The sequence below is a fragment of the Catharus ustulatus genome, chromosome Z (assembly GCF_009819885.2).
Source record: "Catharus ustulatus isolate bCatUst1 chromosome Z, bCatUst1.pri.v2, whole genome shotgun sequence".
NCBI lineage: Eukaryota > Metazoa > Chordata > Aves > Passeriformes > Turdidae > Catharus > Catharus ustulatus.
Window position 1 is genome coordinate 1462743 of NC_046262.2, and position 27448 is coordinate 1490190.

Below are 27448 nucleotides of genomic sequence, written 5' to 3' on the forward strand. Positions count from 1 at the left end.
CCGCTGCCCCCCGCCGCTGCCCCCCGCCGCCGCCGCATCCCGCCTGCCGGCCCCTTCATGCTCGGCGGACGACATGCCCGTTTTGTAGCCGGGGGCCCCTCCTCTCGTCCCGCATGTTCAGGACCAAACGCTCGGTGCTCGTCCGGCGGCTCTGGCGGAGCCGCGCGCCCGGCGGCGAGGAGGAGGAGGAGGCGGCGGCGGGCGAGCCCGGCGCGGCGGCGGCGGTGGCCGAGCCCCGGGCGCACTTGGGCGGGGGGCGCGGGTGCTGCCCGGGCAAGGCGGGCCGCGGCGGGCGGGCGGCGGCGGGCGCGGAGGCGGAACTGAAGGCGCTGACCCACGCCGTGCTGAAGCGGCTGAAGGAGCGGCAGCTGGAGGGGCTGCTGCACGCCGTGGAGTCCCGCGGCGGGGCGCGGACCCCCTGCCTGCTGCTGCCCGCCAAGGCCGACTCGCGGCTGGGACAGCACTGGTACCCGCTGCCCGTGCTGCTGTGCAAGGTGTTCCGCTGGCCCGACCTCCGCCACTGCTCCGAAGTGAAGCGGTTATGTTGCTGTGAATCCTACGGCAAGGCTCACTCCGAGCTCGTCTGCTGCAACCCGCACCACCTCAGCCGGCTCTGCGAGCTAGGTACGGGGGATGGAGGGGATGGAGGGGATGCGGGAGGTGTCAGGGCTGGAGGGGTTAGAGGTGTGCAGGGCTTGGAGGGATGTGGGAATACGGGGGAATGGCAGCACAAGGTTGCAGGGGATTTAGGGGTGCAGGAGCTGGAGGGCATGAGAGAGATGGAGGGGATGCAGCGGTGCGGGGGCTGAAGGTGTGCAGGGGATGGAGAGGGTGCAGGGGTGCAGGGGCTAGAGGGGATTCAGGGGCTGGAGTTGTGCAGGGGCTGGAGGAGATGCAGGGAATGCTTGGATGAAGTGGATACAGGGACACTTGGATGCAGCCCCACTCACCTCCCGGCCCACAAAACTTTTTTTTTTTTCCTTCTGGAGGAAAAAAAAAACCCAACCAAAAACCCAAACCAAAACAAAACCAACCCACAACAAACAACAAAACGCAGAACACGCACAAAAACTTTCCATTGCCGTGGTCTATAGGTATTTCCTTTTGTATTTAGGGGAGGGGGCGACCCCCCCCCACCTCCGGGACCCCCTCCCCTCCCGGGGGCCCCGGCGCTGCCTCCCCGCCGTCCCCGCGCGGTGCCGGGGGATTAAGGGCCGGGCGGCCCCGGCGCTGCCGCGGCTCCGCCGAGCCAAGGAGGCCCCGATCAGACAGCCCGAGCGGCAGATAGCAGGGAGACTGGCGCCAGACGGCCCCTTTTGTTTATCTGACAGCTAAATATCAAGGCAATCACCGCCTCGCTGCCCTGCCTCCAACCCCCAGAGCTAAGACAAACAGTTTTGCTAAAAGAATGCCACTGTTATCATAAGTTCCTATCTTTTTTCTTTTTTTTTTTTTTCTTTCTCATGGCTCTGCCTTTATTTTCTCTGTACTTCTCTAATTCCAGAGTCTCCCCCTCCACCCTACTCCAGATATCCAATGGATTTTCTCAAACCAACTGGTAAGTAGACTTTTTTCAATGCAAGTGTAAGAGATAAAAAATGGCAAAACAGTCCCTTTATCACGGAAAACAGTCTCCTGCCTTTGTCATGCTTTTTGCTTTTGGGTTGCCTGTGTGCTTCTGTGCCTCCTGCTATCCTTCTAAGAATTAACCTGTAACTTATCCGAGCCACCTTGTGCACAAAGTAGGATTTTAAAACTCTGGCAGGAAACTTCAGGAGGGATTGCAGTGCAGTGCAGGCCTGTGCTGCTTGAGTCAGCCAGGAAAACCATAGGCTCCAGTTGGAAATGGCAGTGCTTCTGCACCCCTGGGTGAATTTTTAGGGATTTAGGTTGGGATCCAGCACAGCATCTTCCTGATGCCTGGGAATCCCAGTGAACTTTGACAGATGAACTGCTTGGTTAGAAATCTCTCTGAGTTTTACAGGAGCCTAATCCTACCTCATCAGGTTGAAAAAAAAAATGGGAAAAGAGTTTGAAAAGTTATTTTTTTAACCTTTTTAAGATTTAAACTTCTTAGCCCCGCTGTGCATGCCTGTTGCTTGTAATTGAATGTCAGGGTGCCAGGGGAGAAGCCCATTTGAGGCTGGCACCAGCTCTTTTGCGGTTGTCTGCATAAACTCTTGGTTGGCAGCGAGCTCGCCGGGTGTGAGATAAATGAGGCTGGGAGAAGGAGGAGAGGTGGGGAGAGTCGGAAACGCGGGGAGCTCGGGAGGAGCAGCTCCTGGCTTCCTGAGGATTAGTGGCTCTGGAGTGGGCTGGGGCACAGCGGTCTCTGTGGTCCCGTCCCGCGGTCGTGGCAGGCGTGGGACTGCGAAGGTGGATGTGTAGGTATTCCTGAAGAACAGTATCAGGTTGTTTGGTTGGGGATTTTTGGCCAAAAGAACTGTGTCTGTGAAATTACCTCTCTCCAGGGTCTCAGGGCCAAAAGAAACCCCAACCTTGGGGCTGCTCTGGTGCGCTGGTGGGGTCTCGTCCTGCCAGCTGCTCCCTCAGAGCATGGACTGTTGTTTTCCCCCTCTGCAAACTCTTTGGGAGCACTAATAAGCCTTTTTTTGCCTTTCGGAAATAGATAAAACTGTTTAACAAACAATTGGGTTGCAAAGCATGAACTATCTTGCCTTGGTGTGAAAAAAACAGGAGATAAAGGCTCATGAATGAAAGAGGGACCTCGGGAGTAGGTTCAGAGTAGGTTCAGCATCCTGAGCGTGTGCTGGGAGGCAGAAGAGTTGTTCTGTAATAGACTCTGAGGGTCTGGTGGGTCATGCAGTTTTGTGGGTTTTGCATAATTTTGACTGTGTCCTTGCAGTGCTCCCCCAAAAGTTCCTATTTTTGCCTTTCTGGTTTTTCTCTGCACTCATTGATGATCCTGGCATGGGATGCAAAGGGGTTTGGAGCTGCGGGAGAGAAGGGTTAAAGCTTGGTTTTGGTTTCCTGTAAAGATGTTAGGATAAAATCTATTAGCAGGATTTAAACATCCAATCTGCCTCCGCCAGGATCTCATTTTCAGTTAGCCGAATGATATATTTATTCATTAGCAAGTGTTGACATAAGGTAGCAAAATGTGTGTAAACAGAAAAGCCGCAGAACATGAATGTGCCATTTCGAAAGGAAAAGTTATTCCTATCGGCCAATAGGAAGTGATTAACGCTGCCCATCGGAAACACAGCAACAACTGGGTTACTCACAAAAAAGTCCTCCTCTTTTTTCCTTTTTGAAAGAAAAATCCACTTGGCAGCTGAGCTCTGACTAACAGGGCTGTGACAGCCACCAGAGGAGCCTGGAAGTCTGTGGTGGTAGGTGGGTTTTGCAAGCTCAGGGTTTCTCAGCATTTCCTCTGCAGGGGGAATGAGATTTTCCCGTCCCAGCCTCGGTGTCGTCTCCTGTCTTGAGAACTGTGGGAAGGGGTGAAGATTTTTTACCTGACTTATGCCCATCAGCTGTCTTCTCACCTGGGACCTTGGGTGGGAACTGTCCCTGTGTTTAGGCTCTGCCAGTGGAGCTGGGAATGAGCAGGGAACTTCTGCTTTTCCATCGTGGTAGTGGTGGTAAAAGTTTTTTAGGTGTTTCATGCCATGTCTTGTAAGTGCTTCATATGGAGAGACAGGCAGATAATAAACCTGGAGTGGTGTGGGCTCTGGCAGAGGTTTATTTTAAACTGGTTTATTTTGGAAGGGACCCTAAAGACCATCCAGTGCAACCCTCCTGCAATGAGCAGGAACATCTTCAACTAGACCAGGTTGCTTCCAGTCCCATCCAGCCTGACCCTGAACGTTTGTGGGGTGAGGGATCTGGCATCTCTCTGGGCAACCTGTGCCAGTGCCTCACCTCCCCTGCCATCATCAACCATTTCTGTCTTCAGTCTCGTCTAAATCTCTCTTCTCTTTTTGTTTAAAACCCTTAACCAGTGTGGATTAAATTGGTTTTTCTGGAGGTGATGGAGGCTGAGACAGGGTGCATCACAGGCTGGAGGGAAGCAGGGATGGACAAGGAGCTGGGAATCTGCTGCAGGCAGTGAAATGCCACAGCAGGCTGTGTTGGTAGGATAGATCTGGTGTTTTTGTACTTGTTGTAGAACAGAAAGATCTTCCCTTGATGACTGAGTTACCTGAGGGAAGGCTGTGGGACAGCCTGGCTTGTTCATTCATGGAATCTCAGAATGGTTTGGGTTGGAATGACCTTAAAACTCATCTCACTCCAACCTCCTGCCTTGGGCAGGGACACTTTCCGCTAGACCAGGTTGCTCCAAGCTACCTCCAGCGTGGTCTTGGACACCTCCAGGGATGGGCAAGACTTCAATCAAGGAGAGGATTTTCCCTCTTCCTCACCCGGGATGTTGTCAGGGATGGATGAAGGTGTGTGGCACTCAGCATTCCTGACGTCCCTGCTGGAGCTGCCGCCAGCAGCTGTGCTGGAAGTGAGGTGGACAGCAGTGCCTCAAATAACTCAGGCAGGTTTTTGACTGAGCTGTAGGTGGGACAAGGGGCTGCAAGTGGCTCCATTGTGCTCCTGCGTGGCTGGACATGGTGCTGCTGGTGTGAGAGTGCAGGAAACTCGCTGAGATGTCTCTGCTGCCGAATGCCCTCCTGCGGTGTCAGCTTTCAGGGGAGCTGGAGGTTTGGCAGCTCCCAGGAGCTATTTGACACCTTGCAAGGTTGGGCTGGTGGCCACAAGGAATAATTGTGTGTCTCCGCAATGGTTTTGTGCTGTGGGAAGGCAGCGTTGGGAGGAGATTGATGTGAGCCAGGCTTGGGTAAAGTCTGATCCTGCGACCTCTCGGTGCTGAAGGTAAAACGAACCCCTCCTAACGAGAGTCCTGGGCAGCTCTGTGGGCGATGGGAAGAGTGCAACAATGAATCCAGCCACACACAGGGCAGAGACCCCCCTTGAGGGTTCTGCCCTTGGGTTCATCCCAGGAGGTTGGTCTGGAGCTGAGCAGCACCAGCTCTGCGATTTGGAAAGGAAGCTCAGGGGGTGATTAATGAATGAAGGGAATTGTGTTTTGGGTGGTGGGACACGGGAAGGGAGCCGAGGATGAGGTGTGTAAGCACACCTCCCCATTGCTAGGGTTATGTATTTGAAGGTTGGATAGGATTCTGTCCTGCCTGCCGTGGTGACAGAGAACCTGGTCAGGTATGATCTCTAGAGCAAGGCAATGTGGAAAGGACCAGGTATGTCCCTTTTCCTCAGGAACTCCTCAGAGACCTGCAGCACAGGGAGCCCATGGCAGGGCAGAGTGGTCCAGCCCGTGTTCAGAAAGCATCTGTAGCTCAAGCAGTTGAACCCATCCCAGGGAATGACAGGGGAATCTCCTGTCTGGATTAGAAGGGGTTAAAAAAAAAGTAAAAACTCTATTTCTTTAAAGCATAGAGAGCACGACAAGGCATTTAGAGAGCGTATCATATACAGTATTTCACAAGTAAGTCTATTTCCTGTCTCCCCTATTGTTTTCAGTTTGATTAAGTATATCCTGTTAAACTGTATATTCCTGTTAGGGCTTTTACTTTACTCTGATAAAATGAGGTTATGCAGACAGGAATTTCTTATTCACTGGTATTTCAGGGGTGGGATCTGGCAGAATTGCTTTATCAGTAGGGAGAAAATCATCTCGGCTCTCCTGGTGGTGGCCCTTGCTTTGGGATACAGATGTGAGTGAAGTGAGGGCCCAGGGAGCCCAAATTTGGTGAAACCCAAAGTTACTGAGGACCAGAAGTTTGCACGAACTTCACAGGTCTTCTCAGGGTTGTTCTTCAGCTTGTGGTCCCTAAACTGGTGTTGGTCTGTAGGACCAGGAGATCAGTGTTGGCTTCTGGCTGTTGTCACCTGGAAGAGAGCAGGCTTAGGACAGAAAGGTCCAAACCTTGATCTCCAGCACCTGCATGCATTGGAGACACCTCTAATGGAGCAGCCTGCCTTACCCTGCCCTTTGGTGGTGCGCACAGGAGTAGGTCCAGTTGCCCAGGAGGTGGCAATAAGGTCTGCCAGCAACTGGTGGTGACGAAAATTGAGCAGCACACCACAAACTCAGCCCATTCACTGCAAAAGGGCAGCAATGAAATGTTTCCCTTTCGGTTCCCATTTCGGTGAGTTACAGGTTTTGGCTAAATTGGGTGCACAAAGCCACGATTTAAGCATTTTTGGAAGCTCGCTTACATCAGAACGGCGACAACCTTGATCTCCTTAGCTGGTGACTTGTCCAGAGAGGTGGCAGCCAGCCTGTAATTTCTGCTGGTCTATAATCAGCGCTGGCTGGCGATGAAGCACAGCCTTGACTGAGACAACGAGTTAGGGTGGATGCCTCTTGATGAACTACCGTCTCTGCACGGACAATTAGTAATCGCTTCCTGCTAAGCCCTTTGGAATGTGTGTTCTGCTTGGGGCAATGCTGGGAGTCTGCAAAGAACCACCTATATACTGACTTCTTTTTTTTTTTTTCCCTCCCCTCTGCTCCTGCAGATTGTCCAGACTCTGTGCCTTCCTCCACTGAAACAGGGGGAACTAATTGTCTAGCCCCTGGGGGGCTCTCAGGTAAGACATCTCTTGTTGCCCTTGATCTTGGCCGTGGGTCAGGTCGTGTTGGTGGAGGGTCCTGACAAAAGGCGAAGTGATGCCGGGGGAGTTTTGGGAATGCACATCGCTGAGAAGGGCATGCTCGGAGGGGGAGTTGGGTTTCATTTCAGTAGCAGCCGAGTGTGTACCTCTTGTGCAGAGGATGTGTTGAAATCCCAGACAAGGTTCTCCATCCCTGAATGCTTGCATTTCCTTTGAATTCCAGCCTTATGCTTCATTCATTTTTGGGCTAAGGCAGGAAGAGGCAAAAGGACTGAGGCAGGGCAAGGCTAAGCAGTGTTGGTTGACTGCTCATTCAGGTGTGTAGGTTATGGGAGCAGGTGCAGTTGTACCTTAAAGAAGGATTTGGTGTAAAATCCTTGACTTGGTGGTGGGGGCATCTCTTGTCTCTGGGATGAGATCCCTGCTCAGATTTTGCTCCTGATAAGGTCACCATTCCCCATCTGATGCTTATGATGTGTGAGGAGGAAAGGTGGCCTGTTTTTTTATAGAGGATGTTGCAGAGAGAGTGTTAATGATGTTTTTGTATCCCTTCCTGATGTATTCAATGATTTCCATTGTTTTCCTATGTTGCCATCTCCTTCAGCCTCCAGTTGCTGTTAGAGGATGGAGGCTTGTAAGGCAGTTTCTCCACCCCTCTTGGAGTTTGCATAGAGACATAGAGTGGTTTGGAAAGGACCTTTGACGGTCATCTAGTCCAACTCCCAACCCCATTTCCAAGGTGTGATGTCTCCAGCACCTCATCTCCCACCCCAGACTGGCCACCTCAGTGTCTCTACCAGGATTAAAGTGTCTGAAACCATGTACCTGCAGGTACTGGCTGATGTTTGAAGGTGCTTGCCTTTGTGGGGATGTCTCCTTGATTTATGATTTATTCATCACCCTGAAACTGGAATTCAGAATTAGGTTGGCGGCGGCCGCACGCGCGTGCATCTGCCCCTGCCTCTCTCCAGGAATTGCATTTGCTGTGGATGTGATGTCTTTAAGTGAGCCTTGTTTGTTTTTCTTTGGGTGTAATATATACCCTGTCTGTTATTTGAGAGGGGAGCATATTGTTTGTTCAAAGGCCCTAATGAGAATTAATCAAACGAAGAGGGAGAGGGAACAGGAAAACTTGTTGCTGTTTGGTTTTTTTTTTTTTCTTAAGGCAGAAGGATTTGCGTTTTTTTAAAAATTTTTTTACCATTGGAGCCTATAGCTTCAGGGAATTAAAAAAAAAGCGTCTGTAAAAAGAAAAAAGAGAAGAAGCAAAACAACACAATAAGGATGTTGTTAGATCTTTTTCCCTTTTTTTTTTTTTTTTTTCTTTTTCCTCCTGAAATACACCCTTTGCAGAGGGGAGGAGAGAGTTCAGTTCCACAGGATACCACATGAAATAAGCAGAGGAAGTACTCGCTTTTAAAAGGGGGCTTTCTGTAAGGTTCAGCCTATTGATAACATCTCGTCTGGCAGCTCTGCTCCCGAAGGGAAGGCAGGAGGTGGGGGCTTGGGCTGCAGGAAATAACATGGCTCGTTCCTGGTGCCTCCCAAAGGGCCGCGGGAAGGGGACCCCTAGCTCCTTAATTGAGCTTCTTCCCCAAATGAAAACACATTTCCACCTGAAAGTGCATTTTTCACTTACTTTATTCTATTGTTACTATTTCATTGGATTTTATTTTTTTTTTGTCTCCCTTATCAAAGGTTTCCCCCCCTCCCCAAGCCTGGAAACAGAACCTTTTTACGATCATTAACCGCTCTTTTTTCCTCCCCAAATGTAATTGTAGCCATTTAGTTTAATGAGGAGCTGATAGGAGAGTTGACTCTTGAAGGGATATGGTTAGCTACCCAAGCCCTGAAACAAAGCCGAATGCCTCCACATGAAAGAGCATTTGTTTTGAATTTGCTCTGATTTACTGGCATCTCCCTTCCGCGCGCAGAAGTGCAGTGCTGAAAATTCCCAACTGGAGAGACCCAGTCAAGAAAGGAAAATAAACGCACTTTGGAGCAATCCTCCAAAGCTCACTTTCTCCTCCTTTTTTTTCCTACCCCCTCCTGCATATTTTAGTTAGCATGAGAGTGTGTTTGAAGAGGGCTTTAATGGGTTATTGGCAGGGTGCATGGCCGGCGCTTTGGCTTGGTCTTATCTGTGTTTGGGCAGATAGGGACGGGTGATGCCGGGTGGAGAATCCAGCATCCCTCATCCCCTCCCCTCCAGACCTGTACAGTGTTGGATTTGCAGCTCCTTGATGAAAGCAGCTTAAGAAAAGGGAGGGGGGAAAAAAGTAATTACTTTGATAATTTGGCAACTGGAGTTATGTGTGAGAGGAAAAGACATCACAGGTGGTTGTTGTTGGTGGTGGGACCCTGCAGCACTGCAGCCTTTGGTCATCAGTGACCTGTGGTGGGTGCTGGTGAAGCACCAGGGTCAGTAGACCTGCTCTGATGTCTTGAAGAGCAGGATTTGGCAAGAAAGATCACTTTCAGCACTGAGAACTTGGGAATGGGGCCAGCCTGGGGTTCACGGCCACTGCGGCAGGGGAATGCACGGAGGGGTTGAGAGGATGGTGGAGCGCTGCAGGGGCTCAAAGCGAGCGTCCTTGCGGCTCTCCCTGAGGAGCCTTTGATGAGGAGGAGTCCCAGATCAGCCACTGCTGGGCTCTGTCTCTTAGTGGGGCTGCAGGCAGTTGTGTTGATGGAAACCAGAGGCTCTGGAGGATGTGTGGCGGGGGGAGCGGCGCGGCCGGGGGATGCACGGGGAGTGTTTCCCCCTTGCAATAGCTCCTGAGCTGCTTTTTTCTTCCCTTCCTCTTCTTTCTGTTCTCCTTTGTCGCCCAGGAGTGCAATCCTGGGCAGCCCTTCACACCGTGCTGGTGTCCTCTCCTCATCCCACCTCTGCTCTGTCATTCCCAGCCATCCCATTCCCTGGCTGTTGCACCCCTTGCTTCCCCCACAGCACTGGCTCTTGCTTCTGTATTCTTGGCTTTATTTATTTTCTTATATCATCTTTATTTTTGTCCGTGGTCAGCCTGTGGGTAGGTCAGGACTCCTCGCTCACGTTTTCCCCCACTGACATGGCTGTGCTCAGGTATTACTAGCCAGATCCTCTCTGTCCTAAATGTGGTTAAAGAGCAAAAATATCCCATTGGAGATAAAAATAATTCCCGTAAATAGGAGACAGAGGGCGGTTTTCCTGTATTTTGAGCTGGCTTGTTCTCAGCAGATGTGTTTGGTTGTGACTTCTTTCAAGCGAGCAAAGCCATGTTTGGAGATGCTGGAGGTGGCTGGCCCGTGGTTTGGTGGGAGCCAAATTCCTGTGTGGCCCATGGAGAAGCCCTGCTCCAAGGGTAGAAGTGAGCTAGCTGGTGGAGTTTGGTGGTGCTGGGTCTCCATGGGATGTGATCCACCTGGATCCATCTGTGTCCTGACCTGAGTGTGGCGTGGGGCTGGTGGCTCTTGGCTGGTGGCAGGTTGTGGTGACCATGGTGGGTGAGGAGGTGGCACTCCAGCAGGACAGGTGAATAGTGCTGGATCTGCTGGCAAAGCAAAGCTCTCAAGAAACCCAGAGTTTGTCCTCAGAGAGGGAGAGCAAGTTGAGCTGTCTTGTGCCCTCTCCACATCCACTGCTTTTTTATAGAGGTTGTTCCTAAAATCCCAAATCCAGATTTTGGCCCAATTCTGCTGATTTACCCAAACTCTGGAGGCACCTCAAGGTCTCCAAGAGCCAGTGGATGTTGAGTGATGATGCTTGATGGGTGCAGGATCAAGGTTCTGCAAGCCTTGAGTCTGGGAAACCAGCAAGGCTCTTCTGTAGCAGGCACAGACTCAGTTTCTCCCTCCCAACTCCACACCAAAAACACAGGGAAAAGACTTCCCCAGGCTGGAAGAGCATTGGCATCATTCCCTACTCTGGCTCTCCGTGCTGTGGGACCTTGTCTGGTTTAAGGGACCTCTTGGCTGATTGACATTTCATTCCAAAATTGCGGGCAGGCCGGGAATGTTTCACTATGCCTCTGATCCCTGCTGGTATCTGCTCGACGGGGAAGAAGCACCTTGTCCAAATCCGGAGATATTTGCCCCCCAAAGCGGCTTCCCGTCGCTCTCCCCTTGCCCATGTAAACAGGATCCTGTCCTGTTTCTCCGCCAGAGCCCTGCCTGTGTTTTCCCGTTCCCCCTACTTCCACCTCCCTCCCCTACGGAGTTTATAACCTCCTGTGAAATGCCTTTATTTACAAATTGGCATCCTATTATAATCTGAAATTGAGACATCTTCCTGTGGAACTAGGATTGTATATTTGTCCCAGGGATAAACAATTGCTTGGGAATTTTTTTTTCTTTAAGTCACTTATTTTTGGTTTATTTTTGAGCTTACGTCGTTTTAATATTTTTTAATTTGCTTTGAGCGTCGCAGGGCGTTGCACCCTTTCCTTCCCAGCCTCACTGGGAGACATGACCCCCCTGCTCCTTGCTTACCTAAAAACCACAGTCCCGTCCTGGAAAGGACAAGGTTATCAGGGGTTAATGCCAGGATGACAGCACTGGAGCCTCTGGAGCAGAGCAGGCTGCCTGCCAGACTAGGAGCCTCCCGGCTCGCCTCGCACATCATCTGACCGTGGCCGACTGGGAGGAGGGAGCTGGTGCTTGGCACCGACCCCGGGCTCTTGGCTTGGCCACCCGCTCCGGTTCCTTCAAGCCCCATGAGGGTTTTTTTTTTTTTTTCCTTTTTCCTTTTTTTTTTTTTTTTTTAAGGGGGTTCTCACCCTGTGGGGACCCCCCTGGGACACGGGCGGGATCCTCCTCCCTGCTCCGGGCGTTCCGCCGATTAAAATCCTTCCAAAGCAAATAGAATCCATTTAATAATTACTTTTAAGTGCTCTAGAGCCTCTTGAGCCTTTCCTAGATACTCTTCTACAATGTGTTTTTAAAAAGAAATGATAGCAGAGGTGCTGGCCCCATTAGATAGTTTCAATCCATACCTGTACAGCTTCATTAAACCCATTTTTCCAGACGCCAGTAGATTTTCCCAGCCAAACGGTGCCTTTGGAACAGCTGATGACAAAATGCAGGAGACCCCAGAAACAGCAAGTCCATCATGATGGGGATGGTAGTGGGAACAGTGATGGGGTAACCTGTGTTTTGATCCCACAACCTGGCAGTTTTTAGGGAAGAAGGAGGCTAGGAAGGTGAATTTTGGAAGTTGAGTGCCGGTTCAAACCGCGCTCTGCTCGCGGCAGCCGTCCTGATGAGCAACTTGATCACTGGGGACATTTAAAACCCGATGTGACAAAAACACTCGTAGAGAGGAGCAGCCCCGGGCTGGCAGGGATGCGGTCTGCATCGTTTCCATCCCCACTGTCTGCCAGTGGGTATCACTTACACTAAAGGAACCAGTAACATTAGCCACATGCATTTCCCTGCCACTGGCATGGGGGGATGCCTGCTCCCAGCCACGGTGGCCAACACCGTAAACCTCCCTGCTGGCTTACAACGGGGTGCTGCGCTTTTTAGGGTGCCCAGGAGAGAATTGTGAGTAGAGACCCTGTCCCCAGCCCCAGCTGTGCCCCAGCAGGGTGACAGGCTGGGTGGCGAGTGGGTGCCAACCCCTCTGCCGTCCCCCGCCGGCGTGAATGACCCACGCCGCAGCCTGGCCGCCTGCCTACTGTCACAAAGGAGCTTCCTTCCCAGTTTATTTTCAGCGCTGGGATATTATTAACCGCTGAGGCACAGTCTCTGTTCTAACCACCCTCGCTTTTTGCCTAAATCGCTTTGTTTTCGGCCGCCGTTGGCGTGGCCGCGGTGCCGCCGCGGTACCGGCTGCGTCACGGCTGCTGTTGAGGAACAGAGGGCACGGAGGAGCCTGATCCTGCACGGGGCTGAGGGCAGCCAAGGGAAGGAGCTCGGCGGCTCACAGGATTTCCGCCTGTGCTGTCTTTGGATTAGCCCCTGGGTTTTCTTTTTTTTTTTTTTTTCTTTTTTTTTTCCCCCCCTCCTCTATTCTTCAACTTATTTTAATAAGTGCAACATCTTGGGTGTTGCTGCCTGCCTCTTTCTCTACAAGTTATTTTACTTTATTTTATTTCTGTCTTTTTTTTTTTTTTTGGCCTTTTTCCTTCCACTGTCTTTTCCTGTTTTCCCTCTTTCATCTTCTGTTTCTGCCTTCTTTTCCTCCCTTCTTCTTCTTCTTTTTCCCTTCTGCTTCTTTTTCCCCTTCTCCTCCTTCATCTTCTCCTTCCTCTTCTTCTGCTTTTTCTATTCACTTTCTTTACTTTTTTCTTCTTTTTCTTCTTCCACTTGTTTTCTTTCTTCTTCCTGTTCTCCATCTCCTTGTTGCCCTTCTTCTCTTATTTTCCTTTTTAATGCAAGAAAAGAGCTTTTCTGGGCAAGCATTGCAGGGATTTTCCTTCCCCATCCAGGGCAGGGTGGGGGCTTGGATCCCCTGTGCACAGACCTGCTGCCACCCTCTGGGGGGTCTTTGCCCATGGGCTCAAGTAATCACTTCCAAAAAGCTTTTTCCAGCGTGTTTTGTGCTGCTGGGGATGTGATGTTTGCTAACAGACAGCAAACTCTCATTTCTTTTTTCTTTCCTTTTTTATTTTTACCCCTGTTTTATTTTTTCCCCTCCCCTCTTTTGGGTTGCCATTTAAATGCGTGATGATAACTTTCACCCTGTTAATTAACAGGAAACATTGGGACAAGACAGGAAATTACATCAGTCTTTTATGAGGAAAGAGCCAAGAAAAAAAAATGCAAGAAAACATAGTTATTAGTGAAAGGAAAGAAAGTGCCAGGGGAGGGAAAAGAAAGAAAAGGAGAAAAAAGGAGGAAAAAACACCATCTCATAGGCCCTGCTTTTCCAGGGGAGGCTGCTCCAGTACTTGATTTTATTTTTATTATGTTGAGAAATATTTGACTAGCAGGGTCACCTTTGCTTGAGCGCGACGGTCCAGCTTCCCGAGGAATTTTTTTTTTTATTTTCATGCTTTTTCTCAGCTTCCTTCCCCAAACTGTGAGGCCTAGGAAGCTCTTGGCCGGGAGACTAATTTTGGTTTGGCTGCTCAGCCCTTCAAATTGGTCCCCACCCAGTGTCATTATCTTGGTTTTAACTTGCAAGGGAAAAAAAAAAAAAAAAAAAAACCCAGAAAAAAAACCACCCTGCAAGAGCTGGCTCAGCCCTTCTCTACCCTTTTAACCTCACTGCATAAAAAACCTACTGGCTTCAGCCTCCCTGGCTGGGTTGTGCTGGCAGTGCTGAAGTTGCAGGAGGTGCTGGTGATGCTCTTGGTGATGCTCCCCTGTGTGTGATGACCCGTGCCTGGCTCTGTGGTCCTTCCTCACCCTCCCTCAGCCGTCCCTGTTGAGGTGCTGGGATTTGGTGAGCCAGCTTTGGGGTGAAGTCCTGGCTCCCATGAGCCTGTGGAAAGGTAAATTTTGCCATTGAAGGAATAATTCAGTACTGCTCGGGCTCTTGACCCTAGTTGTAAATATGTATCTTATAGATGTACTTAATGAGTGAGACTGTGAATGGTTAAATGTTGTGCAAAATCGATTCCACCTCTATGTGTAGGTTGAATACACAGGTATGGATATAATAAATTCAACATAGCTATAATTATGTAAGATATAGTCAACATACAATGTGTATATTCTATAGATGCATAGATTGAATATATTCAATATATTCATTGTATACTGAATATGTTCCATATTTATATAGAATTCTATATTATAATTGCACAGGTTAATAGAAACCAGACCTTCATCAATATGAGGCGACTTTGTGGTGTAGAAACCTGGCTGTTAGTAAGGTGGTGGAAATTCAGGTGTATCACTTTTGCAGTGGTGAGGTTGGCTGTGGATCCAGTGATTTTTTTGGTGATGGAAGGCTATGGGTCGAGTTTATGGGTGATAAAAATCACTGCTGAGGAGAAGCCTGCATGGTGGGTAATGCAAAATAATACCAGAGGAGTTGAGTGTCTGTTTGCACATTGGTGTGCAAGGTGAGGTTTTGAGTAGAAAAGCAGGGAAAGTGGCAAAACAGAAAGAAATTAAGCCATGGGTTGAAGTCCTGCTCGCCCACACGGGATGGCTGTCAGTGACCCCGTGGCCAGGCTTCGGCAGCACCTTCCCAGGACAGAGTCAATAACTCCATAAAATCATTCTTCAGGCAGGAATCAAGTAACAGGAGTTTTATTTGGAAAAGGAACTGGGAGCCTGAAGTTACATCACTGCATTTGAACTGATGAATTCATTTTCTTTGGAAGGCAGTCTGAGAGTTTTTAGCTCACGATAAGGAACAAACCCATAAATCATAAGCAGAGGCCTGTAGTTTTACTGTTCTTTGTCACAGCCAAGCATGGAAAATGTATCCTGGGTGTCAAGGGCATGAAGCCTTGGCTCACCTGAGAGTTGCACTGCAGTTATTTTCTGGAGAAGCTGGAGCGGTGCTGGGCTTGCCAAGACCCAGATTCCCTGGGCTTTATCCCTGTGTGAGGATGCTCCTAGGTCTTAGTGATGCCCAAACCCCTTGGGTTTCATTCCCATGGGAGGATGCTGCTGCATCCCAGTGATGCCCAGTTCCCATGGACTTTGTCCCCTTGTGAGGATGCTGCTGGCTCTTGGTGACACCCTAAATCCCCTGAGTTTTGTCCCCATGTGAGGATGCTGCTGGCTGTTGGTGACACCCCAAATCCCCTGAGTTTTGTCCCCATGTGAGGATGATGCTGCTGGCTGTTGGTGACACCCCAAATCCCCTGAGTTTTGTCCCCTTGTGAGGATGCTGCTGGCTCTTGGTGACACCCCAAATCCCCTGAGTTTTGTCCCCTTGTGAGGATGCTGCTGGCTGTTGGTGACACCCCAAATCCCCTGAGTTTTGTCCCCTTGTGAGGATGCTGCTGGCTGTTGGTGACACCCCAAATCCCCCGAGTTTTGTCCCCATGTGAGGATGCTGCTGGCTGTTGGTGACACCCCAAATCCCCTGAGTTTTGTCCCCTTGTGAGGATGCTGCTGGCTGTTGGTGACACCCCAAATCCCGTGAGTTTTGTCCCCATGTGAGGATGATGCTGCTGGCTCTTGGTGATGCCACCCTGGCCATGGCAGGTCCCCACTTGAGACATGGCTCTGCTGTTGCCACGAGGAGTTTTGAGGCTTTTTTTTAACCTGTGTGCTGCCGACCTGCCCTGTTTTATAGCCTGGGGCAAACCTCTGCTGGCCTCTGTCTGTGCAAAGGGGGTGCCAGCTCCGCCGGAGCGCCGGGAGGGTTAATTACTTAATGAATATAATATTCTCTATAATTGCTACGCGTTATTAATCCAGAGCAAAGTGAGAGGCGAGGGGAGGGGTGTGTGTGTGTGTGTGCATGGCCAGGCTTGTGAACTCGTTCCCAACGCCATCCATCCCGTCTGTCTCTCCCGTGGCTGCCCCCTGCCCGGGTTGGTGCTGTCCGTGTGTCCGTCTGTCCATCCCTGGGCGGTGACCCTGGGATGTATACATGTATATATGTATATATTCTATGTACGGCGTGCTCCGCCGCCTGCTCTTAGGAATAGGCGTGATTAGATTATGAAGGCAGACAGAAGTAATGATTAACTTTTTCAGTCTGCCTGCTGTCTCCAGTCTGGCGCTGGGTGTTTTTTTTTCCCCCTAAGTAGGCCCTGGCCCCGCGTCGACAGGGTATTAGGTTGTAAAGAAAGCCAGGAGGAATGAAGGCAAGGGAGGGAGGGGAAAGGGGAGGGAGGGAGCCTTTTCCATCGGATCCGGGACTGGAATTTATTGGCAGGAATGCAGTAAATGCTCCAAATGCCAGCCCAGCTAAACAGTTTTCATAATTGTTATGGAGCAGGGCACGACGAATGTGAAAAGGACTTTTGTTCCTACTCTGCTTTTTCCATGGGTTTACATCCCTGCGAGGGAGATGCTGCTCTGGGAAAAGTTGCTGGGGGAAGTGGGCTTTTTAATTTTTTAATTTTTTAAATTTTTTTGGTGTGGGGACAAACATGTATTTACATCTGTTTTCAGTCTTTAGGGGAGAATTTTGTGTCAGTGTGCTGCAGGAAGAGTTTTTTTTTTTTTTAAGTATTGGAATAAGAACAGCAGTGATGCTGTGTTGTGTGTAATGCAGTTAGAGGGGGAAAAAATCCTAACACGCATCTGTGTATTGGGTATCCGTTTGGAAACTGTAGACTGCTTTACTTCAGGTTTTATTAAGGCCTTAACAAGGTTTTTAATGTGTAAGCCACATGGCTACATGTTGTCAGTGGAGGGCTGTGGCTTTCCTGGGGGCTATATCCCTGCCCTTCCCAGGGCATCCCTGGGTCCTGGAGGTGGGATCCCTGGTGCTGGTGTCTGTATCCCTGCCTTGCTACAGTGAAGCTTTATTTTTAATTTAAAAAGTTTTTTAAGGTCATCCTCTAAACCCCGGCCGGGTGAGTGCATTGAGGAGGGCTGTGACCCCATGGCTGGCACTGCTCAGTGGCCTCTGGTGGCTTCAGCACCTGTGGCATGATTTATCCCAGAAAGGTGATGGGCAGGATGCTGCCACGGGAGCCTCCAGCACAGCCCAAGCCGGGAGAGAGATTCTTGGCAAGCTCCTGCTCACATCTGATTTGCATTGCAGTAAGTCAGGAGCCCTTTGTGCGCTGGTTTCTCTTTCTCAGAAGGTTTCTGGTTGAGATCTGGGTTGGGTATGGGTGGGGAAGAGGTGTGTCCTGGTAGCTGCTGAGGCTGGAGCATGGAGGTGGTGGCTCCTCTCCGGGAGCTGGGGCTGGTACCAGCCCTGAGTCACTCGGAGCTCCCAGGGCAGCATCTCAAGAGCGCTGGGCTGTGTTTTCCAGACGAGTCTCTTGGCTGATTTGTTACAAAAGTGGGATTATTACGGGTTGCCTCGAGGAAGGGGAGAAGGCTGGGGAGTGCACAGGGCAGTGGAGCACCTGCACCACCTCCTGAGCCAGCAAGCCACCAGCACAGAACAGCAACGGGGACACAAGCAGCAAAAATAGGATTTCTAGGGGGTTTCCACCTGGTTCTGCGTGCCCTTGTGACTCTTTGGATGACCTGTGAGTCTTAAAAACCCCAAGAATTTTGGCAGGGCCGCTCTGGAAGGGTCTCACCTCTTGCAGCATCCCTTTGTCCCACCCAACCGTCGAGTTGGAGCTTGGGGAAGGGATTCCCGTCCTACTGCTTTTTTGAAACAAGGGAAAAGTTTTCCCACACCTTTGAGGGGTGCAGAAGGAGAGGCAGATAAAGAAGGTTCTTTAAATTAAAACTTCAAAAATAATTAGGCTGACTGTATACTAAACAACAGCAAAGAGGCCCATTTACTGTAAATATTATGAATGGATTTGGCTGGCTTCTTCATCCCCACCCTTCCTCTAAGGCTTTTCTCTGAGCTGAGTCGAAATTCGGCCTTCAGACAGCACGGTACTCTATAATTTGCATGGCTGATGAGGCCTGAAGCCTGGTATGGAGGAAACTGGAGTCAGCTGGCTCCTCTAACCACTGGAGACAGGCAGACAGGCATTTTTGGTGTGTGCCTGCATGTTTTTCCCCCCCCGCCCCACCACCTTGTAGCTCCAGCCTTGCTTGGCTTTTAAAGAGAATGGTCACAAGAAAAGAGTTCTTCTCTTCTAGAGTCGTTTTTAGCCAGGGTAATTGATTAATCACCGTAATTAGACAGTAGCGGTGACTAATAGGATGTTTATGAATCAAATTTCTGGTTTGGTGGACTCCGTGAACTCGGCAGTTTCACTTGGGCTCTTTCTCTGCCGTCCTGTAAGTGCAGGGGACATGGATCACCTTATATTTTTTAATATGTTTTTTAATATTTTTGGAAATTACTCCTGGTCCTGCCTTGGCATCTGCCATAGTGGTGTTTGCTCTAGAGTCTCTGTAGCTCTGCAACAACATGCTTGCAGGCCTTCTCTCCTTCCTTCTTTCTTTTTAACTTTCATGTTCTTGCTGAATTAACCCTTGAAAAGTTCAGGGCTGGGTTCCAGGTTGGGGGAAGGCTGACTCAGGGCAGCACCAAGCTGGGGTGGGAACCTGAGGGGATGTCCTCAGGGGTGAATCATCTCTACCCACCGTCTCACCTGGCCTCGTTTTTGTCCTGATTTCACAAGGGGGATTCCCAGCTGTGGGGAAGGTGATGGCAGCTTTTGGTTGGGTCACCTGGGCACTGAGCAAAGCGCTCCTGAACTTTCAGGTCACCACTAAAACAAACCTGAACCAAAGCCCATGAAAAATGGGGAAATATGAGACTCTTTCCCCTGATGGCTTCTGCCATATTTTATCCTGCTTGACCTCATCAGACTCAATCTTAGTAAACATCAGCAAATTGAAATCTTGTGGTGAAACTTAACATTTATTTTCGTGCAAGGTTGACTGATTTTGCAAGGAACAAGGAGCCATTTGAGTGATTGATTGAACAACTTGCTAATAAATTAAAAAAGTAATCTTAAGGCTCTTTAGCCTGCATGACTACCGTATATGCTGAGTAATAAGAGCCGTCTAATTAGACATAGACACAAATTTATGGTCTAGCCTGTCAATCCACGGATTAAGGACTGCATAAGTACCTACTGACACGATGGGCTGTAATGGCTCCTAAAGAGATGTTATGGTCTATCATGTCAATAATCCACAGATTAAAGGCTCCCTAAGCAGGTGTTGACGTGACAGACTGTCTCAGCTCTTGGGGGCTCCTGTGCTGGGGAGCTGGAGGGACCCCACGGCCCCCCAGGGCGGTGCCATCCCTGCAGAAGGTGAGAGTTTATTTCTTCTGCTGACAACAGGAGCTTAACACAGGACCCTGCTTGAAACTGGGCTCTCAGAAACCATCCCAGCCATCAGAAGCAGGGGCTCCTGGTGGAGGTGAAGCCCTTGTGTGCTGGGAGATACAAAAGGTTTGGGGTGAACAGTGCTGTGGCTGGAGTCTCCAGGCTACCAATAAACCTTCTTGAAGGCAGAAAGCCCCTTTTCTGCAGCAGGATATATCCTTTAATGTGGATTTATCCTTTAATTGGGACTTGGTTTTTCTCCTTTGCTTTTGCTGAATGCACCTGGAAATACAGCTTTTAGGTATTTCTCTTTGTTTGTTTGTTTATCTATTTGATTGGGTTTTTGTTTTTTGTTTGTTTTTTTCTATTCTTCCACCCTGTAAGTCACCCGAAAGACTAGAAAGGAAGTGGGATTACCTTTTTGGGTGCCCATCTTTCTTTGTTTTGATGAGGATACTACGCTCTGTGTTCTCCACACCTTGATATAATGCCTTTCACCTCTGAAGGGTCAGGGGGATGTTTCTCCTGAGACCCTACAAAATCAGCACTTGCCAGTAACAGGAGGGGCAAAAGTTCAACTGGAGTAGTCCTGAGGACCCTCCAGAAGAGCATTCAAAACCCCCTGAAAACCTCTGAGGTTTGTGTTCCCATCTCTTGCATCTCTAAGGGTAGGAGAAGATGAGGGTCATGGAACTGTCCTGGACACACAAATGCCACTTAAGGTCAGCCAAGAGAGATTATCGGGTGCTAGACATGCTGAGCTTGGTCTCAGCCCTGGCCCCAGCCAGACATGTTGTGCTGACAGCAGTCCAAACAATTTTTTTTTTTAAGCACAAATGCCCTCCATGTGTGCTAGTGGATAAAGGAGGAAGAACTGTAATTGTTCATCTGCTCCTTGGCAGTGCCCATGACACTTATTTCCCAGCAGAAAGCTCTCTCCTGGAAAGACAGGCAGAGCTCTCTCCAGGTCTTGGGAGTCTCCCAACAGCACAAGGACGTGGAGCTGCTGGAGCCAGTCCAGAGGAGTGTGACAAAGATGCTGCAGGGCTGGAGCCCCTCTGCTCTGGAGCCAGGCTGGCACAGCTGGGGCTGCTCCCCTGCACAAGAGAAGGCTCCAGGGAGAGCTCAGAGCCCCTGGCAGGGCCTGAAGGGGCTCCAGGAGAGCTGCACAGGGACTGGGGACAAGGCATGCAGGGACAGGACACAGGCAATGGCTTCCAGTGCCAGAGGGCAGGGCTGGATGGGATATTGGGAAGGAATTGCTGGCTGGGAGGGTGGGCAGGCCCTGGCACAGGGTGCCCAGAGCAGCTGTGGCTGCCCCTGGATCCCTGGCAGTGTCCAAGGCTGGAGCAGCCTGGGACAGTGGAAGGTGTCCCTGCCATGGCAGGGGGTGGGACTGGATGGGCTTTGAGGCCCCTTCCGACCCAAACCATTTTTGAAAATGAGGATACTTTTGTTAGCAGTTCAGGGTAAATGTGAGTTTTGTGCTAGGATTGATGTTTGATGGGAAATCCAGACCCCAGAATGAGGGAGAGGAGAGGGGGAGATGGTGAGAACTTCAGGAAGAGCGTGAAAAAATGCTCAGGATCAAAACTGCTTTTTGGAAAAACAAATATATATGTACATTTATTGTGAAAAATGTACATCCATAGTTCTGAACTCTTCTACATTTGGATAGATTAATTTGCCTCTAAACCTGATGTCATTGATGAAACATCCAATTAGAGGCATTTAAAATCCTCATCAGTAAGGCCATTTAATTCCCATTTTCAGCACAGAGTTGTTGTCACAGGTACTGGTGACAATTTTGACAGCCCTTGACTGCTGGGAGCAGTCCTGGTGGGTCAGATAGCTCAGTGTGTGCTAAACTTGCTCTTTTCTTTCAAGGTTGCTTGACTACAGGAAAACCTTTAGCTAAAAAAAACTGAAAGATCCCCAACCTAGCTCCCCTTTACATTCACGAACCTGGCATTGGGACAAGGCTGAGATCCGAAGGACGGATCTAAAACAACCCCAGGACAGGAGCTGTGTTGTTTTAGTTTATGATTATTATTTTTTAAATTAGATTTTGCTAAAATGCTGTGCTTCTCTGTGAATTAAAAAAAAAAAAAAAGATAACTTTTCCTTCCCAAACTCCTAATAAAACTGCTGGAGCTTGGAAAGAAAAAGTATGGAGGACATGCTCTCATCAAATTGAAACTTAACATGTGATGTAGAGAAAAGCCACACCAGAAATTTCCTGCCACTTCCAAGCAAGGTGAGGTGTGAGTCCTTCTGCCATAGCTTGGAAGAACCAAGTGTGGGACTTGATGAATTTGCCCTGAGCCCACAGACAGCATGTGCACCCCCAGTGTGGAAAATCCTGGATGTGGTCTTTTCCTGAGAAAGTTCAGGCAGGGTTTGTTGGTTTTGGAGGTCGAAGCAAGTGGTGGGGAACCTCAGAGCTTCTTGTGCTGATTGGCACGTTCAGACTGAGCTGGGATGTTGTTTTCATGGGGGACAACGGAAGCACTGCCAAAACTGGGACAGCCCCTCAGGAAAATCCAGGAAGGTGTAAAAAATATGGAAAAAAAGAGTTTTCCAGTGGGAATGGGATATGGTGTGTAATATGGTTGTGCTGGGGCATCACTAGTGATGAACCATCTGCACCAAAATCACAAAAAGTGTTACCCCAGGGTGCTTTGGGGTATTGCCTTGGTTTCCCCCCTCTGTGAGGAGCTGGTGTGAGTGGATGTTCTCTGTAGACCTGCCTATGAGTGATCAATACAACTAATTCCCTGAATTCCTGAGGGCAAACTCACTTTATTTCCAGTTATTTCTATACTATTATTTTTTCACAATGAGCTTGCACAACGCACCGAGGGGAGCCTGATGGAAACCTCAAGGCAGGCTGTAATGGAAACCATGGAAAATCCTAAATAACCCAGTGATAGCAGCAAATGGAGGGATCCTTAATAACGAAATAATAGCGCAGATGTTTATAGCATTAAACATTATCATTGTTTGCTGGGATATGGGAACGCTCCCAGTTTGCTGGGAGTTTTCCAGGCATTTAGAAAGGGATCTGTTTGCACTGAGGAGCTCGTAAAAACGATGCTTTTAACTCAAAACAGGGATCCCAAAGGGTTTGCAGCCATCTATGGGCTGTCGCACACGAGGATGTGTTGAGGGGGACGTGGCTGTGGGTTTTCCTGGGATCTGGGATTTTGTGTGAGTTTGCAGCAGGGAGTTGGATGGTGGGTACCTGCCATGACCCCAGGTTGCACAGGGTGAGCCCAGCAGGGTGTTTTTTGAGCATAATACTTCTGTTTGCTTCGCTTGCACAGATCCATGATTATTGCCACCAAAAAAAGCCTCTTGGCAAAAAAAAAAAAAAAGAAAAAAAAAGAAAAAAAAAAAGAAAGTCTGTCACTGTAGGAAGCATCTCTTGAGTCACATTTTCCTTCTCTCCTGCCACCTCCTCTCCCGCCGGAGTGATGCCACTGGCTTTTCCCACCCCTTTTCCTGGCGGATGCTAGAACCAGGGAGGTGGGTGGGGAGCAAGGGGGCTCCTCTGGGGTCCCAACAACTGCAAAAAAGCAGCTTTGGTGGTGGCTGGCAGGGAGGCTGAGCCTGTTTATCCAAGCCCAGCCCTTGTATTCTCATGGATTTTTGACTAGACATGCAGTCAACAGCCGAATCCCACAAACGGAAGAGGCTCTGGCATATTTATACTGTGTGCTGGCATCAGCTCCTTAAAAAAAAACTCAAACATCCCGGATTACCTAAGATTCGTCCTTGAGGTCTGGTCACCCCATGTCATTCAGAAACCTAGTGGGATTCATTCATGAACTTCCAGCCCTCCATAATGGTCTGTTCATTCACCGCCAAGGCAGTTTTCTATTTTTTTCTTTTTTTAATTATTGGTAGGTTTGGGGTTTTTTTTCTTTTCCTTAAATGCTGTAGCCATTAAATAGCTCTCTCTAAGCAGCAGTGAACTAGTTGTTACATGGTCTTCACTAATGCAGGCAAAAATACCAGGTGAAAAAGTCTTTTATTTTGCCCCCCTACAACCTCCTGAAAGGGATGCTTTTATGTTCAAATCAATGAAAACCTATAGGAATTTCATCAGGGTCCAAAATTCCCTCAACTGCTGTAAAACAAAACCCAAAAGACTCTGAGCATCACTGGCAGGCTGGCAGTGAGAAGAGAGGTAGTGAGTGGTCAGCAGAGATCCCCCTTTGGATCAAGGAGCATCCTTCCCCTGGATCCAGAAGCATCCCTCCCAGATTCTTCTCCCTCCCAGGCAGGTGATGGGAGCTCCATCCTGGGGTTGTTTCTTGCCCCTCTGGATGCACTTTTGCACGGAGGAAGTAACCCAGACTGCCCCTCCTCAGTCCCAGGTTTCGGCAGGACTTAAAATTACCCACATCAAACTCTTGGGACACACCAAAAAAATGGAGTGGAGGGACAAACTGGGGTGCACCTCGACAGATGCTGCCCCAGGACCGCCCCAGCATGACCAGAGCCCCCATCCCTGCTTTAACCTGGGAAAGAGGGTCCCTATTTTGAGACATACACAGTCAGGCCCATTTTTAGTAGCTGCCTCCAGCAACTAGAGAAATATTTTCCTTGCTGGCATAGAAATGAGGAAATTAAAAGTGTGTGGCTGGGCTTTTTTTTTTTTTTTTTTTTTTTCTCTTTCTCTTCTCCTCTCTTAAAAGCACAGTGCACTTCTTGAACAAGATGGGAGGAAAGCTGGGGAAATGGGTTTATTAACAGCAAAAAACAGAGAGCAAGCAGCCAGCATGTTGCCCTGGGGTTGGGGGGGTCTGCAGGAAGAGATTTTGGTTGCTGGGTCACCCACCATCGCAGCTCCAGCAGTTTCTCTCATAGTTCAGGGGATTATTTTGGTAGTGCTCACTAACTTGCACTCCCAGCTTGAATTTTTTTTTTTTTTTAAATACTATTATAGAGATGAATAGTTCCCAGGTCTTAACATGTCTACTGAGACTGGAAGGAATTACCCACGGAGCAGCGCCAGGCTGCTCAGGATCCTCTGTCAGGAAAAGGGGCTTTCTTACATTTTTTTCCCTCCTCCTGCCTTACTTTTTCCTCCTACATCATTGCTGTGCTGCATGGGGTAACTGTGGGAAAGGGAGTTGAGAGAAGGGCTACACAAATGAATTTCTGTGTTTTTTTGCAAGTTTTCAGGACAATTTTGTCAACATGAAATTGGTATTTTAATATAATTGTGTGAGATTTTTTTGGTTCTCTCTATCTTTTGGTGCTTCCCATAGTTGGGGTGGCATCTCATGTCCCCATGCTGTCCATCACCCAGGCCCTGCAGGCAGGGAAAAGCCCTGTGAACCAGAGCAGTCAAGTTCTCATCCCCTTGGGTCCTGTGGGGTGACTTTCAATGTGGCTTTCTTAGCAGCACCTCATTTTTTTCTGTGTCTGTGCACAGTAGATTGTCATGTATGGAAATAAATCCATCGTTCAGTAGGTGTAAATCAGGGGGTCCAAGTGTTTGGTTGCAGGAGCATCTCACCTCTCCTGTTGGCGCTGGAGGTGCTCCTGGTGTTGGTTTGGGTGAGGGTGGCTATGTCATTGTCGTTGCCTTTGTTATTCAGGACCTGTAAATCGAACAAGAACTAGGCACTGAAACTACACAGGAGATTTTTTTTTAAATAGTGGATGCACTGTGGACATTGATGTATGCAGAGGACATGGCAGGCAAGGTCCTGCTGGTTTGTGTTAATTCCCCTGATGCTAAATCTCCCATTTTTGTTTTTTTTTCTCCTTGTTGTTGTGCAGATTCTCAAGTTCTTCAGGAGCCAGGGGATAGGTCACACTGGTGTGTGGTGGCATACTGGGAAGAGAAGACACGCGTGGGTCGGCTGTATTCTGTCCAAGAGCCCTCCCTGGATATCTTCTATGATCTACCTCAGGGGAATGGTTTCTGCCTCGGACAGCTCAACTCAGACAACAAAAGCCAGCTGGTGCAGAAGGTGCGCAGCAAGATCGGCTACGGCATCCAGCTCACCAAGGAAGTGGACGGGGTGTGGGTGTACAACCGCAGCAGCTACCCCATCTTCATCAAGTCAGCCACACTGGACAACCCCGACTCCAGGACGTTGCTGGTTCACAAAGTGTTCCCAGGGTTTTCCATCAAGGCTTTTGACTACGAGAAGGCGTACACCTTGCAGAGACCCAACGACCACGAGTTCACGCAGCAGCCGTGGACCGGATTTACCGTGCAGATCAGCTTTGTGAAAGGCTGGGGCCAGTGCTACACCAGACAGTTCATCAGCAGTTGCCCCTGCTGGTTGGAGGTTATTTTCAACAACCGGTGACTCGAGACAGAGTGAACTCATGACATCTATACTACTTTGCTGCTATTACTTCCTTCTGAGTGCTTGCTTTTCATGCAGACTTTTTTTTTTGATGTTGTTGTTTTTTTGTTTTGTTTGTTTTGTTCACCCTTCTTCGTTTTTTGAGAAATAGCTTATGAAAGATTTTTTGTTTGTTCGTTTGTTGGTTTTGTTGTTGTTGTTGTTTTGTTTTTTTTTTCGCCTTGGGGGTATTTTGATAAATATATCTATTTTTTAAAAGTGTGAATGACCAATAACTCTCAGAAGGGCGAGAGAAGGGTGCAAGTGGGGATAGATCATACGAGATAATTACTTCACGCCTCTCGACAAGAATTATCCAATGGGGATCGACGGATTTGAAAGCCACTAGCTCTATGTTACAGCTCCTTCTCTTGGACAACACAAGGAGATGACTGTATTTTTGTAGGCACCACCTTCCCAGTGACGGCGACACCGAGACCCCTTCCCCAGCAGTGCTAACCCCGCGTTGCCGCCGAAGGATGGTGCAGAACCTTCCCAGACAGGTCTCTTACCGACCTTTCGTGTTTCTCTTGTTGCTGGGTTCATGTCTTGTCACTGTGTTCATTGTTCCACTGCTTTTTCTATGTTTTTTATGATCGTGGATTGATGTGAGGGGAGGAAACAACAGCGGAGGGACTTCGGGCGTGTGGCCCGTGCTTGATCATTTTGAGCTGAGAATGCGAAGTGACAGAATTTTAAACCTAAAAAAAAAAATAAAATAGAAAATAAAATCAAAACTAAACTAAAGAAAAACATGTGGGGAAAACAAGAGAAAAAGTGTTCACAACAGTCGGTGTGTCGTAACCTGCTTAGATCAGGTTATCCAGGTACCATCTTATCTGGAAATGCAGTTGTGCTTTCATTTCTTCTTGAATTCATACACGAGTATGATACTTTTACACTGTTCTTAGCTCAATGAGCATGTTTAGACCTTAACATAAGCTATTTTTCTAAATATAAAGGTTTAATTGAACAAGAGAGCATTCTTCTTGGAACTTTAGCATTGTAGTGCTTTGGAAAAACACCCACACAAAAGAAAGGACTCCTTAAAAAACCCTGAGATTTATTAAAGAAAAAAATGTATTTTATGTTATATATAAATATATTATTACTTGTAAATATAAAGATGTTTTATAAGCATCATTATTTATGTATTGTGCAATGTGTATAAACGAGAAAAAAGTAAGAAAGATGCACTTTGCTTTAATATAAATGCAGATAACAAATGCCAAATTAAAAAAAAAAACAAAAAAAAGAGAACACAAGGTTGGTGTTTTTTCTATGGGTGTTATCATCCAGCTGAATGTTTCTTTTTCTAAAGGAGTCTATGTTCCATTAAAAAATAAAAATGTACACTTGATCCCAAACTGTGCCAAGCAGCTTTTTTTGTGGTGTGGATGAGGCAGACTGGAGAGATGCTGCTGTGAGTGAGTGCTGTGTGGGGTCAGAGGTGGGAGCACCCACCCCAGCCCTCAGTGGGGCCTCTCTGAGGTGGGGAACACCTGGGTGGGATCATCCTGAACCTTGGGCTCTGTTGGCCTGGTTGGGTGCCCATGGCTTTTGGCTCCTTATTTTGGGTGCACCACATGAGCCCTGGAGGGACTGGCTGCCCAAAATCTGCTGGGTTGTTTTTGTTCTGTTTCTCCTAACTTCAGCCTGAAAGAGCCCCAGTGCTGGGGACACAGCTCCACTTTGACCCTG

General features: G+C 48.8%; 1 protein-coding gene across 1 annotated transcript; it reads left to right on the forward strand.

Moving 5' to 3' along the window:
* Positions 1–27114, forward strand: SMAD7 (SMAD family member 7). Its single transcript, XM_033086360.1, has 4 exons — positions 1–624; positions 1505–1558; positions 6514–6585; positions 25170–27114. Exons 1-4 carry the CDS (start codon positions 114–116, stop codon positions 25706–25708), a joined length of 1176 nt encoding a protein of 391 aa, XP_032942251.1. The 5' UTR covers positions 1–113; the 3' UTR covers positions 25709–27114.
* The last annotated feature ends 334 nt before the right edge of the window (positions 27115–27448 follow it).

Bases quoted from the DNA above. Each gene is read 5' to 3' on its own strand.
- SMAD7 (XM_033086360.1), top strand. From the start codon at position 114: ATGTTCAGGACCAAACGCTCGGTGCTCGTCCGGCGGCTCTGGCGGAGC. The intron at 1,559-6,513 runs GTAAGTAGACTT...CTGCTCCTGCAG, and splicing joins GGATTTTCTCAAACCAACTG to ATTGTCCAGACTCTGTGCCT. The intron at 6,586-25,169 runs GTAAGACATCTC...GTTGTTGTGCAG, and splicing joins AGCCCCTGGGGGGCTCTCAG to ATTCTCAAGTTCTTCAGGAG.